Source organism: Lactuca serriola, chromosome 5 (assembly GCF_051521515.1).
Source record: "Lactuca serriola cultivar US96UC23 chromosome 5, Lser_US96UC23_V15, whole genome shotgun sequence".
NCBI lineage: Eukaryota > Viridiplantae > Streptophyta > Magnoliopsida > Asterales > Asteraceae > Lactuca > Lactuca serriola.
Window position 1 is genome coordinate 37,208,779 of NC_136412.1, and position 21,426 is coordinate 37,230,204.

General features: G+C 35.3%; 2 protein-coding genes across 2 annotated transcripts; one reads left to right on the plus strand and one right to left on the minus strand.

Annotated features, from left to right (window-relative positions):
• Window positions 1-1,070: 1,070 nt before the first annotated feature.
• Window positions 1,071-5,546, plus strand: LOC145052323 (Phox (PX) domain-containing protein). Its single transcript, XM_079000128.1, has 6 exons — window positions 1,071-1,203; window positions 1,553-3,185; window positions 3,338-4,285; window positions 4,478-4,703; window positions 4,774-4,916; window positions 5,085-5,546. The coding sequence occupies exons 2-6, from the start codon at window positions 1,713-1,715 to the stop codon at window positions 5,370-5,372; spliced, it is 3,078 nt and encodes a 1,025-aa protein (XP_078856254.1). The 5' UTR covers window positions 1,071-1,203; window positions 1,553-1,712; the 3' UTR covers window positions 5,373-5,546.
• Window positions 5,547-6,281: 735 nt separating this feature from the next.
• Window positions 6,282-8,217, minus strand: LOC145052324 (uncharacterized). The gene is made up of 6 exons (XM_079000129.1): window positions 7,763-8,217; window positions 7,462-7,575; window positions 7,197-7,277; window positions 6,914-7,086; window positions 6,732-6,828; window positions 6,282-6,598 (listed from the first exon to the last, which is right to left on the minus strand). Exons 1-6 carry the CDS (start codon window positions 8,060-8,062, stop codon window positions 6,488-6,490), a joined length of 876 nt encoding a protein of 291 aa, XP_078856255.1. The 5' UTR covers window positions 8,063-8,217; the 3' UTR covers window positions 6,282-6,487.
• Window positions 8,218-21,426: the final 13,209 nt, after the last annotated feature.

The window sequence follows — 21,426 nt, forward strand, 5'->3', positions numbered from 1 at the left end:
TAGAATCGGTTTAGTAACGTATCAATCAATTTGGAACTGCCGGTTTGCACCGTATAAAACGGTTTACATAGGGTTTTTTTTATGACGGAACCGGTTTAAAGTTAAACCGGTTCATTATGAATTGATCTAATTCAAGAACCAAACCGTCGGTTTGCACCTGTTCGAGATTAGAGTCCTTGTAACCGGTTTAGTAACATATGAACCGGTTTGCATTGTATAAACCGGTTTGGAACCGATTTAGATAGGTTTGATTTTTTTATGACGAAACCTGTTTGAAATCGAACCGGTATTGATTTAAATAAGCTAAACCGAACCGGTTCAGTTTGAAAAAAGAAATTTGTGCACCTCTAGGTCAAGAATTGTGAAATTGTCGTTCATGATTTTTTTTTGTCAAAAGACATTTTTTTTAAAGATTTTTGTGATAGTAATCTTTGAAGATTATGTTCACATCATATAATGTCTTATATTGTCAGAATAAAGTATTAAATTGATAAAAATAAAAATACATGGTATCAAATTAAATGAAAAAAATATAAGATCACTTAAACCAACTCCAACCAACCACTAAAACACAATTATAAAAGCGAATAAAATGGTGTTTTCATTTCAATCAATCTTTAAAAAACACTATTTTAATGTTTGAGATAACTTCACACACCAAATATGAAGGCCAAACTATGTGACCTCTAAAAATCACAACTTTAATGATTGATTGGAATGCAAACACATTTTTAGTGTTAACAAATCACATATGGTTGGAATTGTTCTTAGGATCCATTAACACAATTATCTAATTTTGCAGTCCATTAACCTATTTTTCATTGGACAACGGACACCTTCGAAAATGGCTAATATGGATAATTTTTTAATTTTTGGCTAAATTTTGAAATGTAATTTTTAATTTTTGGTTATAGTCGTCTTTTTCTGATTTCGATTAAAAAAAGAAAGTAAAAATTAATGAATTATGTATCAATTTAACTAAAACAAGCCATCCAAATTTATAAATAATTAAATACTACTAATTAATTAAAATGTCAAAGCTGTTGATCTATCGGCCTGTTTATATTAATTTGTGGTGAAAACACGTGAGAAACCAGCCAACAACAATAGCATCGTTCGTATCTCAACTCGAAGAACACCATTGTTGGGGTTGAGTTCCTCTCATTCACTCTCACCCTGCCGTTACTTGATTAACCCGACAAGGTCCGCTTTCTATCTCTTTCTCGATTCAACTATACGATCTTTGTGTTTTGATGATTTTTCACCATAAATTTATAAGTATTAATAACCCTATTCCTCGTAATTAGCACCCTGCCTTACCCGTCAATTCAATTTTCCGATTGTAATTCACTTTCATGATTTGAAGTAACGAATTGTTTCACGATCACTCAGTTATAAAAATTTTAAGTCAAATCAAATCAAATCGTTATGGTCAGTAGATTACGGGTCATTTGATCTGGATCCTCTGATTTTTTTCTAGTTTCAGCTTGTGATTTTAGTTTTTCTCGATCAATTTGATGATACTGATTTAGAACTTCTGTGGTGTACGAAGGTCAAGGCGGGAAAGTTGTAAAGTAGATGCAATCTCTTCTCTAGTGAGAAGAAAGGAGTCGTTAGTTGATTGCTTTTACCATCTGGCGATATTAACTGAAAGATGCGGTGCTGTTAGTTTATTATTCACATGTCTTTGATAAGTTTCTGCCTATAATAGGATGATGAATGGAGAGGGAGAAGGGGGTAGTGAAACTCTTCCTGAAGCCGTGTGCTTGAATTATGATAAACTTGATGGCAAGGGGTTAACCTGTAAAGTTTCAAACCAGCAACTTTTGGATAGAAATAACGATGTATCACCAGTTTCATCACGTTACTCATCATGTGGAGAATCAGAGTTTGATAGATACTGTAGTGCTAACTCTGCAATGGGTACACCTAGTTTGTGTGGCTCTGTTGGTACATTTCAGGACTTCACTGATTCTGATTTCGGATCTATCAGAAGTCCCAGAGTTGGGGATGTAGGTAGTCTGGAGAGTTTCAGTTTGGGTGGGAAGTTTGAAAGAAAATTTGAGAGTAAGAGTTCTTTAGCTTTGGGCAAATTAGGCAATTATGGTCAGAGAAGCGAGTCACATGATGTAATTACAGGTTCAAAGGAGAGAAACAATGGAAATTTGGAACAAAGGTTGATGACAATGGAAAATGAAATGCATTTATATGATGAAATGGATGATCTACCAGATGAAGGAGGTGTCCAAATGTGGAAAGACAACATTAGCTCCAAAAGAATGCCAAGTACTTCTACTGATAAATCTTTAAGTGCAGAAACAACAGAGGAACACATGGAAAATGTAGGGGTGGAAGAAGGTTCTGAGTCTTTTATGGGTGTTGATCAGGTCAACAATGTATTTGAAGGTGGAAGGCACTTGGATGAATGTTCTGAAGGGGAAATCTCGTCTCATTTAGAACACTCAGAATCTGAAGGTTCTATGTATGGATATGGTTCAGATAATGAGGAACAAGCTGGTGGGTTGCCTCCTAGAGGTTATGTCCATTATTCACCCGAGAAGAAAAGTATTAGTGATGATACATTGTTTATGACATCATCAATAGCATATGGTGCAGATGATTGGAATGATTTCACTCAAGAAACCATGGAAACCCCTCAAGATTTATTTGTCATAGATGAAATTCAAGGACACAACCAAAATGGAATTCAAAGTGAAGGACACACCTCAAAATCCACTTACACACAGAAACAAGAATATGTGAAAGACCTTCATGTGGACAATCAGATTGATGTTTCCTGTGACTCACCAACATATTCCATGACTCATTCTATGAGCCATATTGATCTCCTGAAGCATGAGGAAGATACATTAGCCATTGGTAAACAAGCAGAAGACATCAATCAGTTCAAGATGGAAGAGGTTACTCGAGTGGAGAAGGTCCCTTTGATGGATGTGTTGCATACGAAGCCTGAAGTTACAAAATCAAGTGAAACAACACATGATCTTACATTTGGTGATGTTTCCTTGAGTTTGACACAAGATGTTGAAGATCATGTAGCTGAAACACCCAAAGACCATAAGCCTTATTCACTGCCATCATTGCCAACTATTAATGTGGAGAAAAGACAAAATGTTACTCCAGCTCCTTTAGATGTTCCTGAAGATCTTGAAATGGCAAGTAAGGTTAGTTATGATCTTCATTCTATATTAACCAGTCTTCTTCTTCTTCTTTTTTTATTTGTGTGTGTGTGTTGTGATAGCATGCAAAAATAGACAAATACGTTGCTATTTATTGCATTTGGCCCTTTTTAACAACACAAAACCACAATTTGCAGGTAGAAAGCTATGAGCTGAATGAATTCTATGATGAAGTTGTCTACGAAATGGAAGAGATCCTACTCGATTCCGGCGAGTCTCCCGCAGCCAGATTCAACCGTGGTCGGAATCATCATTCCCATTCCAATGTTTCTCTCCCTTCAAGAGACGGTAGCTCAACCGCTTCAACTTCAACTCTCAACAACTCTCCCTCTTTTCTCCAAAATCCTTACAAAATCGATGGAATCCAAGTAATCGGCGCAAGCCAAAAAAAGGGTGACGTGTCACTCGGTGAAAGATTAGTCGGAGTGAAGGAATACACAGTCTACAAATTACGCGTATTTAGCGGGCCCCACCAATGGGAAGTCGAACGAAGATACCGTGATTTTTTCACTCTTTATCGCCGATTAAAAACATCATTTTCCAACAAAGGATGGGAACTCCCTTCTCCTTGGTCAACCGTTGACCGGGAATCAAGAAAATACTTTGGGAACGTCTCGCCAGGTGTCGTGTCAGAAAGAAGCGTTCTCATTCAAGAATGCTTACAATCTATTTTGAACTCCAAGTTTTCATCAAGTCTTCCTACTTCCATAATATGGTTTCTATCCCCACCAAACAACAGTCCAATTTCACCTGTTTCTCATTCACAAAATTTGGGGCAATCGATATCACTTATTGTTGAAATCAGGCCTCATAAATCGATGAGACAGATGTTGGAAGCACAACACTATACATGTGCAGGATGCCATAAACACTTTGATGATGGAAAAACTAGATTATGGGAATTTGTACAGACACTTGGGTGGGGGAAGCCTCGTGTTTGTGAATATAGTGGACAGGTGTTTTGTTCGAATTGTCATTTAAATGAAACTGCTATTTTACCTGCGAGAGTTTTGCATTGGTGGGATTTTACAGAGTATCCGGTGTCCCAGCTGGCTAAATCATATCTTGATTCTACACATGACAAGGTAATTTGGCATTTTAACTTATGCTGTTTTTTGGCTAAATCATATCCTGTATGAGTAAAGTAATGCTTTTTTTTGTGTCTTGATACATTAATTAAGCCATGTTTTTTGGCTTAACCTAACCCATTAAGTAAAAAAGGAAACATTAACAGACCCTGATTCTTGTTGATGTATGAATATCATTTATTTTTTCAGCCAATGCTTTGTGTGAGTGCTGTGAATCCGTTTTTGTTCTCGAAAGTTCCACCTCTACAACATGTTATAAATGTGAGAAAAAGAATCGGGCGAATGTTGCCATATGTTCGTTGCCCATTTCGTATGTCAATATACAAAGGAGTTGGATCCAGGAGATATATTCTTGAAAGCAGCGACTTTTTTGCTCTCAAAGATCTTGTTGATCTTTCCAAAGGGATATTTTCAGGTTGGTTAACTGCCTGCTTTTTTTTTTTTTTTTTTTTTTTTTTTTTAAATTGTTGTAATTGTGTTTTCAGCATTACCGGTGATGGTGGAAACTATATCCAAGAAAATAGTGGATCATATAACTGATGAGTGTTTGATATGTTATGATGTGGGTGTCCCTTGTGGTGCTCGACATGCATGTGATGATCCATCTTCTCTCATTTTCCCTTTTCAGGTAATCCTTTTATCAAAATCTTTTTCTATTAATCTCATAAATGCCATTTGACCATCTTTTCAACATTTATCACAAAAAAAAAAAAAAAAAAAAAAAAAAGATACGATGCATGTCAAATGCAGTACAATCTGTTATGTGATGCTTGACAAATGGGGTTTGCATTTACAGGAAGGTGAGGTTGAGAGGTGTAAATCTTGTGAATTGGTTTATCACAAGGCTTGCTTTAAGAAGATGGATACTTGTCCATGTGGTGTACATCTTGGAGCAAGGTCCATAAGGAGCACAAATGACGTTTCTGCCCCTCCAAACAACTTGGTGCAACAAGGTACGGAATCAAAGTCTTCAATTGGATTCTTGTCAGGGCTGTTATCCAAGGCCAGTTCTTCAAAATTTTGGGGACATAAAGAGAATGATACTGTAATACCTATGGGTTCTTTACCCAGCTCTTCCCGCTGATTGATTTCTTTGTGAAATTTTTGTTTACTTCTTTCTTTTCACCAAATATTTTGATTCACTGATTGAACTTTTATTATTTGGGAAACTCTTGTTATACTTATTATACCCCTTATTTTTTATTGTAAGGATTGGCTTGTATATGGTTGGAAATGAGTGAAAAGTCTTTTTTTGTCCCTTGTTAGATTCATATTTGGGTTTGGAAAAGTGTTAAAAGGTCTCATTTCTGGTAAAATGGATATGTTGGGTGCATCGTACTTTATTTGTAGGATGAATTTTATAAGTAATTACATATTGCATATGATATGATTGACTTTGCAATTAAAATAGTAATCTAAATTATATTAAAAAAAGATTTCAAGACGTCACATCCTTAATTTTGAATAATATAACCAAAATCCAAAAATCGTGTGTTACACATTTGCCGGATGGATTTTGGCATTTTGCAAAAATAAATAAATAAATTTGTAACATGAGAGGTCGATACGATGAAAGAAATTTTTATAAATTTGTGAAATATTGATGTCATGTCACGAAATGTGTTTATTTTGTGATGCATGTTAACATCATTTTGTTAACCTTTTATTTTATCATTTTTAGTGATTTTTTTTTTCATTTGCAAATAGAACATAACAAACACATCATTGTTAGGTAAACGCACAACTTAAATCATATTTGTTTACATATAATATAATTGCCATGAGTTTTTTTCCCCAAAATTTGCATAATGATTTGTTCAAATGCAATTTGTATGCAACATAACTTAAGTTTAAATCCACCTAGAGAGAATAGATACGTTTTTTCTGAAAAATATATCTTAAAAAAAGGTACAAAAATTCCTTCAAATGTGTCACGTACAAGTATCCACAAAAGCTCTCTATGCTAATGTTTCAAGTATCATCACAACAAACATCAATTTTAATGTTTTTGCCTGTGATTCGTGAGTACAAGAATACACAATTTTCGAATTTCAAACTCCCAAAATCTGAAAATCTATACAAGTAGCTCTAGAGTTGAGTTCTTTAAACAAAAATCTTATATCCAACATTTGCCAGATATTTACTACCTTCTACAAGAATATAAGAAGAGTAGAATATGATATTAAGCTATTTACTACCTCAAATACTATCAGTAGCATCACCAAACGTTGAAAGAGCAAAAGGGGCAACAGCCACATTGAATGTCTTTGACCCTACTTTATCAATATGCTTCATTTCAAAGTCCCCTTCCTGCCATGTCATCAGATTCAGATATTGTACATAAATGCAAGAAATAGCAACGTAGGAATTCCATTTCTTCTCATTAAAACATTCCACTTATTGAAAAATCTATCCAGCAAATACAAAGCAAATATATACTCACCATTCTCCCACTAGGAGTAGTTAAAGGACATGCTGATGAATATTCAAAACTATTATTAGGAAGAATAACTGGCTGTTCACCAATAACTCCAATACCCCTATAATCAAAGTAAGAATAAATCAGAAATATAATAACTTGGTTAATGAATTATATATGAATATGACAGTGTATAAGGATCATACCAAACATCCTCAGATTTCTCATTAGCATTGGTAATTATCCAGTGCCTTTTGAGAAGTTGAACAGGACGATTTGAATTATTAGTAATTCTTATTCTGTAAGCAAAAAAGTATTGGCCTCTCAAAGGTTGGCTGCGCCCTTCAATGTACACACTCCTAACTTGAACCCTAATCCCCTGAAATAATCATCATTTTTTTGTCACACTCCCATGATTCTAAAGCAATGATTCCAAAGAAAGTAAACAAGTAAAATAGAACCAAAGAAAAAGAGAGAGAGTTATTGTACCAAAGTTGTAGCATCACTTGAACATTTCAATAGATAGTGAGGAGCAATTTCTTTGATCTGATCACGATATCTTGCTGCATCCTAAAAGAGCATAATAGGAGAAATTGTAGTTAAAGCACTTTCAACAGCTTTCCTTTGTAAACTGTAATCGTATATACCCAAACTTATGTCCAAGTGGAAAAGCTTAAATTTGTATGATACTTTGTTTTTGTGAGTAAAGCAACCGGTAAATCAGAAAATAATAATAATAATAATAAAATAGTACCTCGAATTTCTCGTTTGCAATGGCTTCTCTCATCAAACCTCGTAGACGTAGAACTGGTTCCTCCTCTTCGAATGATTTCAAAGAATCACGAAGCCTAGCAGCCTCTTCGAAATTCTACAGATGTATTACATTTATATCAACATTTTCAGTTATTATTAGTGTAAACAACCCCAATTTTCAAATTGATTAAGCAAAAATACATTTTCTATCACTCCTCAACCAAATCAAGTACGGAAAGCAGTAATCGGACTGAGAATTTCATAAACGCAAAATCAATTGTAGAAATGAACAAAAACCTAACCTCAGACTTGGCGGCAAGTTCCATTTGCTGTTTCATCAAAGCATAGGTTTGACTCCGTGCGAAAAACGAACTCTTATTCTGCTGACTCTGACTCTCTGCTCCACCAGCCTCAGCTCCGGCACCAGCACCACCATCTCTCTCCGAAGCATGCGCAATAATTCTACAACTCCTCCTCCCTTGATCTCCAAAACTCAACCTAACCGGAGATTCTCCGGCACCAAAACTAACCTGACCTGGCGTCGTATGCCTCGATTTGACATCATTAAAATCCACAAACAACTTTAAGCTCATCGAATGCATATTTTCTACTGAAATTAGTGCAATCCCTTCCTAGATTCGATTATTTTTCTGGAAAATAAAAAGATTTTTTGTGAGGACGAATAGGGATCCGCAAAGATCGGAGAAACGTGAGAGAAGGAGAATATATGGCGAGGACGGGTTGGAATATTTGATATTTGTTATTGATTGACGAATGGATAATGGATTTTCGGTCCAAATCACACACAAATTCTCGTATCCTTTTGCTCAATATTTATATTTATGTACTTTTATAAATATGTTTTTTAAATTATATTGGGAATTTGACTTATTAAGGTAATTAAGTATTTTAAATGTTCACATATGAGTAATATTGTTTTTTTTGTACTCATTTACCCAACTAATTTGTTTCACCAGTTCACAAATAATCAACATTACCGGCTATTACCTGTTTTAACCGGTAACATTGATTTAGGTCGGTTGAAAACATTATGTGGAATCTTACGTGGCCATTACACCCCTTTCTCATTTAATTAGGGTTCGTCATCGTCAGCTAACACACCTCGATTACCTTCTTCGGTGAGAAATCAATCGATACATCAAATCGACGATTAGGGCTTGGAATTGAAGTTGGAATTGAAGTCGACTGCTAGCATTGCATCCTCATCTACAGGTATGTATGTATCTGTAGATTTTCATTACAATGGATTCTTTTCACCAAACTCATTGGTGTACTTAGACCCCGTAAAAACAAATGTACGTGATGTGGATTTTGGGGGATTTACGTATAAAGAGTTTCTTTTGTGGCTTACGAAATTAACCAATGGAGCCTGTGATAATGTCTACTACTGTATGAGAAAGGAAAGCTTGTGTGAGGGTATTAGAAGAATCGACAGTGATGCTGATTATTGGGAGTTTGTGGAAATTGTTTATGATGGGTTTTGGCTATAAGAACATCCTATGTGCTCATACAAACCCTAATGCTTGGATCTAGGTTTCTCTATTGTACATGCAAGTCATCCAAGACTATAAACCCTAGATCTAGTATGTGATAATCAATATAACATATGAATTAGGGTTTAGATCATACATTGATTGTTATGTAGCAATAACAATCTCAAATCCTCCTTGTATTGACTTTAGAAAGCTTCGAGTCACAAATGTCACTCCTCTAATGGTTCACAAACACCAAGAGCAAGAGGATGAATAGGAGAAGAGAAGAAACACCCAAAAGCGTGTAGAAACCCTAAGGATCCAGTTGCCCACGTTTTTGGTGCCCAAGGGGTCCTTAAATAGTGAGGCTATTAGGGTTATCTAACAAGGAAACCCTAATTTGGATGCTTAAGCCCCAAGCAACCCATGGACTCCTTCCTTAACAAGCCTTGGACGATTTCTAATGGGTTTCCCCATAGAATTCGTCCAACCTTATATTATAAGGTAATCCATGGCCCAATTGTAATTATCTTATAATTACAATTCCAGTCCCTTAAGTTTAATTAATCTTTTTTAGCCACAAACTTAATTCTTATTAATTATTGACTAATATTAATTAAACAATATGATTTCTCCTTTAATATATTATTCTCATAATATATTAATAAATCATAATTAATCCTTTATCTCCATAATTCATCCTATCAAGTTGCTTTGGTGAAGGCAACCTAAAAGGACCATGCACCATCGGGTCAAGTACATACCAAAATAGTTATGGACTTAGACACTAATCCAACAGTCTCCCACTTGGATAAGTCTAATAACTATTCTGCATACGACTTCAGATCCTGATCTGCAATCATAGCTTTCTAAAGCCGCTGTCAACTCTGATCTTATCAGATACGCGTGTCCTTTAGATAAGGGATCATATATTCCTCCATTCTAGATATCGTATAGACTGAGACATGGATCTAAATCATTCTCTCTGTCTATGTGTTGTTTCCCGAAATCAGATTTATGACGACTGACAACAGACTACAACTGAACACATCAATTTAGTCTCGGCTTGGCCAAGCACTTAGGTACCATCACTAAATCATCGAGGGGCCCACATATATCGCTTTCACCCTACTTTGGATAAAAGGAACAGATAAACTTTGATTCAATGTTTGCTTGCACTCACTCACCGAATCACACACAACAATATGTTTTATAACACCAAGTTACTGGTGCGTTTACATATTATCAATGTGCAACTGACTCGCAAGATACAACTCACACATCTCAGTTTCAAGAATATAAGATGTTATCGTCTCACCAATCACTCGTGATAAAATCCATGAAGTGATCCAAGTGAGTGTGGGTTTAATCCAATGCTCAAATCATATTCATAAGCACTCATGAACGTTGCAGCAAACATTTGCTTATGTCTAATACACTTTAGATAATCCACACACCAATTCACGACAGTCTTCATTCATACCTACTTCCAACATATGAACGACTGTGGTCCGTTTGAATAATTTGATTGTTCTTAAACCAATTAAATTATTCAGAAAGTCAACACATGCAAAGTGAAACACAAGAATAATACTAATCCCATATGGCCTCAAACCTTTGATTATAAATAAAACACATTTTACTTATCACCATATCGAATACTCATTATTTGTTGTTTCGGGTAATCAACTTCTTACTTGAATTGTTACAACACTTGTCCCATGCTCTCAGCATGCACACAATGTTTACTTACGGTTCTTACTTTGTGAAATAGATCAAATGAACACATTTCCAATCATACTCATTTCACAACTCCTAATCCTTTTCACAAGTGAAAGAATATCAGATTCTTGCCACTTATGGAATATGTTAGATTCTGACATTTTATGCAATGATCCTTTCATAATATCACTGTACTAAAGTCACAATGACTATTGCCAACGAAATTACAAAGTCCTCTATTAGAGATTGTTACAAGACAACTCCACAAATGTGATGTCTCTCACTCAAAGTACATTCCTTTGAACATCCTTTTGCATAAAAGTTTCTAATCTAGACATTGATTCTCAATATCCAACTCCCAATATAGAAACATTTCCATATTTGTCATATGACAACTCATTCTTAATAGAATCTTATCTATTCATAATAATGTCGATATGGCCCATCATACTTCCAACTACTCACAAGCGACCAATCCTCGACGAACTTTGGATTGTCCTTTGATAATTGTTTAATTATCTTAGTCAAAACCGATTCTTGTCCTTTTCCCTCTAAATGCGCTAGACATTTGGAAAATTTTAGAATGGTCAAATATTATAGCATTTGCAATCGATCCTATACCCGAAGCGTATGGGACACGATGCATAATGTCTTACATAAAGATTTGATACTTTATCAATCTTCTGCCATAATAAATTTATGTGCTACGTTCTCACAATTCGAACTATGAAGAGGAATGTCGTAATCATAATCGAAATTTAAGAACGCACTATGTATCATTGACTAATTTATTAACATTCCACAACCTAAGCCTTTAGATTTGAAATGAAGCATAATATTTTCTCCCTTAATTATAGCAAAACAACTATTCAACCCTTACAACTTCGCAAGGTATGACTCTTGTTTTCTATAATTAATATTGCTAACTTGCAATACTTGCCTTAATAATAATACAAGCATAACTTTTATGCTCCAACTATCACGATGATTATTATAAACATAACACTTATGCTCCCACTAGTTTTGACATGTATTCAGAAACAACTTAATTTTCAGAAAAACAATGCCTATTGAATTTCTTTAAGTTCATATTTCTAATACCCAATGCTTTGATAATCTTTTATCAAAGCTTCTTAAACTTATACACCTTTGCCTTAGATAGCTCATGTGTGTGTCTAAACAATTCAGACTAATTGCCAAATCTCACAATTCGAATCATGGAAAGGGATACCGTAACCATAATCGAATTCGAGAATCCAATTTTCACAATCACTATCTTCTTAAAATCTCTCTTAGTGAAAGCATTTCCTCACAGTCATTTCCATGAAGGAGGGGATCTTATGACACTTAGATTTTAACGGTGTATGTGTTCCTATCCATGCGAATTTGTCAAAACCTAAGTTTGCGACAAATCCAAATTCATATGGACCGAACCTTCTCAATCTTGATTTCTCGCCTTATGGCAACACGGCTGCCCACCATGTCTTCCAAGTAGTTAAGTAGCTCACCCTTTCTTATCAATGTACTTTTCATTGATCAAGGTCCTTGCCTTTAATGCATTCAAATGAGAACTCATAGAACTCACATGCATAATTAACTCAATTGGAATCGCACAGAAACAAGATAGTGTCAACACGATAGGTTGTAAACCTCAAGTCGTGTGCTAGTGATGTTCGATAAGGTTTATTTTGATTTGTTCTTGAAACCTTTCAAGACCATTAAGACTCCCACTGACTCCTTGACATATAAGATTCTCTTGTCAATAAACATTTCTTGACAAACAGATACTCAAGAGTTAGTGTAGCTTTTACCAAGACAAAACACTTCACAAATTGGTCCTTGTTGGTCTTTGTCTAATCCAAGACATCTCAACTTTCCACATTTGATGAATGTTATAAACCTTCTTAAGACTTGTCACTCAATGTCACAATCTTATTATTGGAACGAAGTATGATTGACTTTTTATTTTAACCATTCCTCTTCTTAGACATACAATTGTACTAAGAATCACTTAGAGGATCAATTGAGATATGGTTCTTAATCATTAAGACATATCATAAAGCATAAAAGTACTCTCCCTTCTTCTTAGAATAGAGAAACTTTTATCTTTCTGCCTACTTGATTCTTCTTATTCGTTCTGCTATTGATTTAAACTTTTTCAATCAATTCAGAATTACACTTAATCTTGTAAGTATAATCACATTTACTAAACTTTTAGTAAATCATGACGAATATCTTTGTTACTCTTGTGGTGGACTTAATCAACACACAACTTTGTGTACTCGATCTCTTAGTCCTTCACTTGACACTTTTCAACGAATTATCTAATTTCCAAATATGAAATTTCTCATTCATCATGCAATCAAGTTGCATGATTCCAAGTTTTTGTCCACTTGAAACTTGGGCGATGAGAAACTCTCCCTATTTGGTAAATTCTTGACATTTCCACAAACATAATTAAGAATCACATCCACTCGTTGTAGAAATATACGAACATCAATTTTTCATAATGATTTCATTGCAAGGAAATAAATAAATAAATAAATGAGTCAAACCAAAAATTATTTTATTCATAAAAGCAGCGGAAAACATTTGTCCTTACAATGCAAAATCAACTGAAAACTATGTAGTCAAAAGAAAAATTCCTAACAACTCTATCATAACTTTCTAAGCTCTAATCTTCAAATCCATACGATCGAGATCCATTTCTTCGTGATTAGACTTATCTTGCTCTTTCATTAAGCTTCCTTTCTTTTCACTGATCCTGCAAAACATTCAAATGTAATCTTATCACATTATGTATTATGAATCAACGAATAGGAACTTAATGGAGATAGTGGATTTTACCTGAAGCACAGCCATACTCTTTGACTATCTCATCTTCTGGACTCTTCAGGCTCTTAGGGCAGACTTGTATCCAACGCCCTTTTCTCTTGGCAGCAAACGCAGGTCGGTTCTCCTAGAACGTCCTCGGAAGCATGGTTGGTTGACTTTCCCAACAAATACGCTCCATTGCTTTGCCAAATCATTTCTGATTCAGCAGCAATGAGCATGTAAGTTAGGTCAATGAGGTTTTCGTCATGATCCATCATATAATACTTTCTTTTGAACTCATTATATGATTCAGGAAGTGACTGTAGAACCCAGTTCACAACCAACTTATCAGGGAATGACACACCCAACATTACCAGCCTATCGATGTGTGATTTCATTCCTAGAACGTGGGCACACACGGGTTTACCATCTTCATGTTTCATTTCCAATAGGGCTTTAGTGACATTGAACCTTTCAATTCTTCGATCTTGTGGGTTAGGGAGAATAATTGGAGGAGGTGGAGGAAGTGAAGCATGATATCTTGTTCCTCGATCGAATCGTGGAATATCATCTTTATGTGGAATGCTTGTTCCACGGGATTTGGGAAGACCATAGTTGTCGTACTTTGACATCTACAAAACGGGAGAAAAAATAAATTCAAGTTAGTTGATTGAATGAGTCCTTAGTAAATAACCCAAATGAGATACTAAGGCTAGGACCCAACTCAATATTCTACAACTCGGGAGAGGGATACCGTAACCCAAATTGCAGAACATTTGAAGGTAAGTGAATGACGATTCACTAATTTTCCACCATGAAAAACGAAAAACAGACTAATTTTTTAAATGTATTGAAAACTCCTAGATCCTTTGAGATTCATTGAACTTTTCAATGGCATGTTTAAATCTCGATATGCCCTTTTAGTTTGTGACTGGGATGCCAAGGATCACAAAGCGGGTGTGAATAACCATGCAAATCTACATGGTGCCCTCACATGCTACAGTCACCTATTCGATGTGCCGGTAAACCACACACGTTCCACCGAACTATGACAAACATTGAGTCACCCTTTGCTACCTTCGCTTAGAACCATTTAGTGTGCCGGTAAACCACACACGCTCCACTAACATCTTTGCAAGGGTACAAAGTGTAATTTCATGGAATTGCATCAATTCACTTTTGCCTAAAGTAACTAAGATTGGGAATTTTGTAAAACATTTAGTTACTTGTGTACTTCATTATACTTATAATGGAAGGTTCTGTCCTATCCTACCCGTTTGGCTAACGACCCTCCACTAGTCAAGAGTGCGGTGGGTAAGAGTGGATACCCATTCAATCGCCATTTTATAGACAATTTCCTTAAACACCCCTTATAGACCAGCTGCGTGAATGAGGCCTACTAACGGTAAGACTGACTTTTACTCATACATATATATAATGTTAGACTTTTAATGTTATATATAGTATAGGGTGTATTTTACACTTTTAAAATACTAGGTGGCCAAATTCAATAATTATACTTTTAATTCAATTATATTGTAAACCAAAACTTTATGGATTTATTAAACCTCTTTTAATTATACACCTTAATTAATTAATAAAACCATAAGGGTGTGATATGAACTTTTCAAAACAATACTAGGGTTTTAGAATTTAACATTCCTAAATTAAACCTTTAGTCAACTTTTAAATTCCAAAACTTGAGGGCAAGTTTTGAAACATTTCAAAACATTAGGGTTTAGAATTTAAATATACATCAAAATTAAACTTTTAATCAAAAATTTAAATTCCAAAACTTGAGGGCAAGTTTTGAAACCTTTTCAAAACATTAGGGTTTAACTATTTAAATTTCAAAAACAAAACTTTTAAGTTCAAATTTAAATTATAAAACCTAAGGGGGAAAATTGAAACTTTTCATAACACAAGGATCAAATAACAAATAATATAAATTAAACAATTAATTTTGTCATTATCTATATTTGACCTAATTTCAATTTCTTGCAAAATAAGTTACCCAATTAATACAAATAATCATACTTTATCATATAAGGAAGTTATTATCTAATAAATTGGTAATTTTCTTTTGTTTAATCAAGGATATACTCATAAATATGTATAAAATCGGATTTTAATGATCTAAAATAGATAAGGCAAGTTTCCATGAGTAAAACAACAAGAAATCCCGAAATCCCCTCTTTCTGACGCTCGAACTCACCGAGTACCCCTATGGACTCTCCGAGTAGGGGCCTACTCGCCGAGTCCACAATGGGACTCGCCGAGTTCATCAGGTAGGGAGGCCAAAAAACGATTTTGCAGCTTGAACAAACACATAATGCATCAATACAATAGAAACCAATCAAGGCTCTGATACCACTGATGGGTTTTGGCTATAAGAACATCCTATGTGCTCATACAAACCTTAATGCTTGGATCTAGGTTTCTCTATTATACATGCAAGTCATCCAAGACTATAAACCCTAGATCTAGTATGTGATAATCAATATAACATATGAATTAGGGTTTAGATCATACCTTGATTGTTATGTAGCAATAACAATCTCAAATCCTCCTTGTATTGACTTTAGAAAGCTTAGAGTCACAAATGTCACTCCTCTAATGGTTCACAAACACCAAGAGCAAGAGGATGAATAGGAGAAGAGAAGAAACACCCAAAAACGTGTAGAAACCCTAAGGATCCAGTTGCCCACGTTTTTGGTGCCCAAGGGGTCCTTAAATAGTGAGGCTATTAGGGTTATCTAACAAGGAAACCCTAATTTGGATGCTTAAGCCCCAAGCAACCCATTAACAAGCCTTGGACGATTTCTAATGGGTTTCCCCATAGAATTCATCCAACCTTATATTATAAGGTAACCCATGGCCCAATTGTAATTATCTTATAATTACAATTCCAGTCCTTTAAGTTTAATTAATCTCTTTTAGCCACAAACTTAATTCTTATTAATTCTTGACTAATATTAATTAAACAATATGATTTCTCCTTTAATATATTATTCACGTAATATATTAATAAATCATAATTAATCATTTCTCTCCATAATTCATCCTATCAAGTTGCTTTGGTGAAGGCAACCCAAAAGGACCATGCACCATCGGGTCAAGTACATACCAAAATAGTTATGGACTTAGACACTAATCCAAAAGTTTATAGTCTGGAGAGTGATAGTCTTGAGAGTGAGTTAGATGTGTACATTGACCACCGAAATGAACCAATTCTTGATTGGGCTGATAACGATTTCTTAGCAGATGGTAAAGGGTATGAGTTGGATGAAGAGGATGACAAGGATTCTAAAGTTTCAATGACAATGGAATATGAACATGAATGGGATGATGAAGATGAACATACTTTTGATAAAACTGTTGGAGACCCATTCTTGGACAAACTTTCAGGGCATATTAGTGATGATGATGAAGAGGAAGCAAATAATGGGAAGCTTAAGGATGTTGTGTTCCCTGTCCATAATGAGAATCAAGAATGGGAGCAAATGGTGCCAGTTTTGGGTATGAAGTTTTCTAATCCATTGGAATTGAAGTTCTGTATCACCAACTATCCAGTCGAAAATGGATATGATTTATGGTATGAGAAAAGTGATCATGAAAGGTTATTTGTAAAATGTTGTAAAGGTAAGACAAATAAACAGGGTAAAGGTTGTCCCTTTAGGTTGTGGGCAACCTGGATGAGCAGTGAAAAAACATTCCAGATTAAATCTCTGAATGATATGCATAATTGTGAAAGAGTGTTCAAATTTGGGTCCATTGTTACCTATAAATGGATAGCAAATCATTTCATGAATTATATACTTCAGAAACCAAAGATGAGTATAAGGAAAGTTGAAAGCTAAAGTCAGCAAGAAATTTAATTTGATTGCAAGTGTTGGTCAATGCAGAAATGCAATAAAGTATGCATTTCAGGAGATAGAGGGTACTTTGAAAGAGCATTATGCAAAAACATGGAGCTATGGAGAAGAGATAAGAAGGACTAACCCTGGATCAACAGTGAAGATGGATGTAGATGTCATGCCTAATGGAACCACATATTTCTCAAAGTTTTATGTATGTTTCAAGGGATTGAATGATGGATGGATTGAAGGTTGTAAGAGGGTAATTGGACTAGATGGTTGCTTCCTAAAAGGCATATGCAGAGGTCAGTTGCTCTCTGCTATAGGTAGAGATGCAAATAACCATATATATGTTGGATATAGTGTCTAAGTCTATAACTATATTTGGTATGTACTTGACCCGACCCGGCATGGTCCATTTGGGTTGCACTTCACCCGAACAATTTATGGATAATCTTTTGAGAATAGTACAAGTTATGATTTATTAATATATTATAAGTTCTAATATATTAATATAAGATCATATTATTTAATTAGTATTGATCTATAATTAATCTAGGATTAATTTAGAGATCAAAGATATTACTAATTAAATATGGGCTTCTATATTTATATAGTGTGGGCTAATGCTTATTTGGAATGGGCTAGGCTTGCATGGAAAGTCCATGGATACTCCATGGACCTTTAACCCATGGATCTCATGGAAATGAAGAGACATGGGTATTTGGGTTTACATGGATGTAACCCTAATCCACCACACTATATAAAGGAGGCTTTGATTCTTGAAATCACACTAGTTGAAGTGAGTAAAGCAAGAGGGCCGATTTCAAGATAGCAATGACTATTCTCTCAAAGTTCCAAGTTTGTGGTGATTTGTGATTTCCATTTGAGGCATTCACACTATTGGTGCTAGGCTCTAAAACTCCAAGCAATCAACTACTACTACAAGGTAAGTATTTCTACTAGCTTTATTTGATTCATGTTCCCCATGCCATGCTAGTTAGGATATGAACCTTGGAAAAATAATTATTTGCATGTATCTTAGACAAACATAGATCCAAGGTTTATTAGGGTTGCATGTACACTTAGGAAGTGTTAGAATGCTCAAAACCCATCAGTGGTATCAAAGCCCAGGCTTGTTTGTTTGATACTTGATGCAAATAGTGGAAAAATTCGAAAAACTTGCTGTCTGCCTGATGAACTCGCCGAGTCCATGGGGGGACTCGCCGATTTCATGTGAATCTTCAACCTACTCGCCAAGCAGGTTCATGCACTCAGCGAGTAGAAGCCTCAGAGTGCAGATTTTCGACTTTAGTTGCTGGAAATGGACTAGAAACATTACCCTAAACTGTTTTGGTACTTGAAAACTTGTTTTAGATGGTGTAATGTCTTTGCTAATCCATTTACAACAACTTGTTATCAAAATTACAAAGTTTTAAGTGTAATTTTTGATTCATGAAAGTGTTCATATTCATGTTCTTGATCTTATGATGTTTAGATGATCATAGGAATTATTTGTAATCTATGTGGTAGATTAATTCATGATCATTATGTGTTTTAATGGAGTCCATAACTTGTCCTCAAGTTATGGAAAACCAAAAGTCACTTGAATTAAAACCATTAAAAGAACATAAGAGTTAGAAAAATGAAGAGTCTTCATTTTTATTACTCTATTTAACTCATAAGTTACAAGAAATGAAAAGTTTCGAAAGTTTACAAAACTTGCCCTCAAGTTTTGGAACAAGTAAAGTCATATTAAAAACTTTAGTTCCAACCCTTAAAATTTTAAAAGTTAAATTCAACCCTTATACTTATAATATTATAAGTTAATAATAATATATGTATAAGATTAAAGTCGTATTACCCCTAGTACGCCTCATTCACGAAGCCGGACTATAAGGTGGGTATAAGGTTGTTGCCTATAAAATGGCAACTTAATGGGTGTCCACTCTCACCCACCGCTTGCTTGACTGGTGGAGGGTCGTTAGCCGAACGGATAAGACAAGGACTTATAAATTCTCATTAAAAGTATGATGAATATTATAAAGTAACTAAATGTTTTATTAAATTCCCAATCTTAGTTACTTTAGGAAAAATGCGAATAAGGTGCTAATCCATGAAATTACACTTTACACTTTGTCTAAGTCGTTAGTGGAGCGTGTGTGGTTAACCGGCACACTAACTTGGACTTAACAAGGTAGGTAAAGGGTGACTTAATATTTATCATAGTATTGATGGAGCGTGTGTGGTTAACCGACACATCGATTGAGGGGTAATTTATTAAGGGTACCAAGTAATTTGCATGGTTACTTCACACCTCGTTTTGTGATCCTCGGCATCCCAGTCACAAAACTTGGAGGGCACACTCGAGATTGAAACATGCCTTTGAAAAGTTCATTGAATCTCAAAAGAATCTAGGAGTTTCTAAAAACCAAATTAAATATTTTTAATATTTCGACTTTGGTGGAAATTGGTGAATCGTTATTCACCTACCTTTCAAATATGTTATTACTTAGATTACGACATACCTCTTCTAAGTATAATATATTGTGATTGGGTCCTAGCCTTAATACTACATTCGAGTGTTTTATTAAGGACTATCTCTATATCTAAACTAATCATTCTTTCTTCTCTTATTAGATGTCTACAAACAACGCTGCTTCTGGCTCTAATCCTAGTGGCTCCTTTTCTCTTATGAACTTGTGTGGGAAAGTCACTTTTGATGGATCCAACTTTAATGAATGGATCAGAAATCACTACTAGAAAATAGACCTTTAATGACGCGCTTTTTACGACACGCGCTGATTAATGATACGCAAAAGGACGTGCCCTTAAAATAGTGTTATCTCTCCAAAAAATTTAAGGATTTACGTCACGCATTATTGCGTGCTATGACAACCGTCAATTTCCGGTCAATTCGAAGTCAACTGAAGTCAACAAGTCAAACCGATCAACTTAACTAACCCTTGTGTACTAGGGCTTACGTTATGTAATTACTAAACAACTCGCTATTCTAATAAGGGATCGTAAATCGAAAAGTACGTACATCTAGATCTCCTTAACCTAAAACAGTGGTAAGTGACGAGCCAAACCGATAAAACAATGTTACATACTCATCGGGAGTGCGTAAGATCTTTAAACAAGGCTTAGCAGGGTTTACGGACCTTGCATTGCGAAGCCGGACACTCACATTCGTCACACACGAAACCGCTCTCAATCGTTTTCACTCTATCTCTTCTTATCGAAAATGTCTCCCAAATCTCTCTAAGTATGTGAAATCTCTCCCAAATATCTCTCTATATGTGAAATCTCTCCAAGAATGTCAAATCTCTCCCAAATCTCTCTAAGTATGTGAAATCTCTCCCAAATATCTCTCTGTATGTGAAATCTCTCCAAGAATGTCAAATCTCTCCCAAATCTCTCTAAGAAAGTGAAATCTCTCCCAAATATCTCTTTGTATGTGAAATCTCTCCAAGGATGTCAAATCTCTCCCAAATCTCTCTAAGTATGTGAAATCTCTCCCAAATATCTCTTTGTATGTGAAATCTCTCCAAGGATGTCAAATCTCTCCCAAATCTCTCTAAATATGTGAAATCTCTCCCAAATATCTCTCTGTATGTGAAATCTCTCCAAGTATGTCAAATCTCTCCCAAATCTCTCTAAGAATATGAAATCTCTCCCAAATATCTCTCTGTATATGAATCTCTCCAAGAATGTCAAATCTCTCCCAAATCTCTCTAAGAAAGTGAAATCTCTCCCAAATATCTCTTTGTATGTGAAATCTCTCCAAGAATGTCAAATCTCTCCCAAATCTCTCTGAGTATGTGGAATCTCTCTCAAATCTCTCTCGAAATCTTTCCCAACTTTCTATAATCACTCGGGGCATCCCGATCCTCGAATTTGGCGAAAACAGCCCAAAAGCGGAAGTCTACGCGAAAAACGGGCTTGAGGAACCGAAACCCCTCTTAGGACCCGAAAGTCCTCTTAGGAACCGAAACCCCTCTTAGGAACCGAAAGTCCCCTTAGGAACCGAACCCTCCTGATGAAGAAGGTTGCTGAACCGAACCCTTCTGAGCCGAA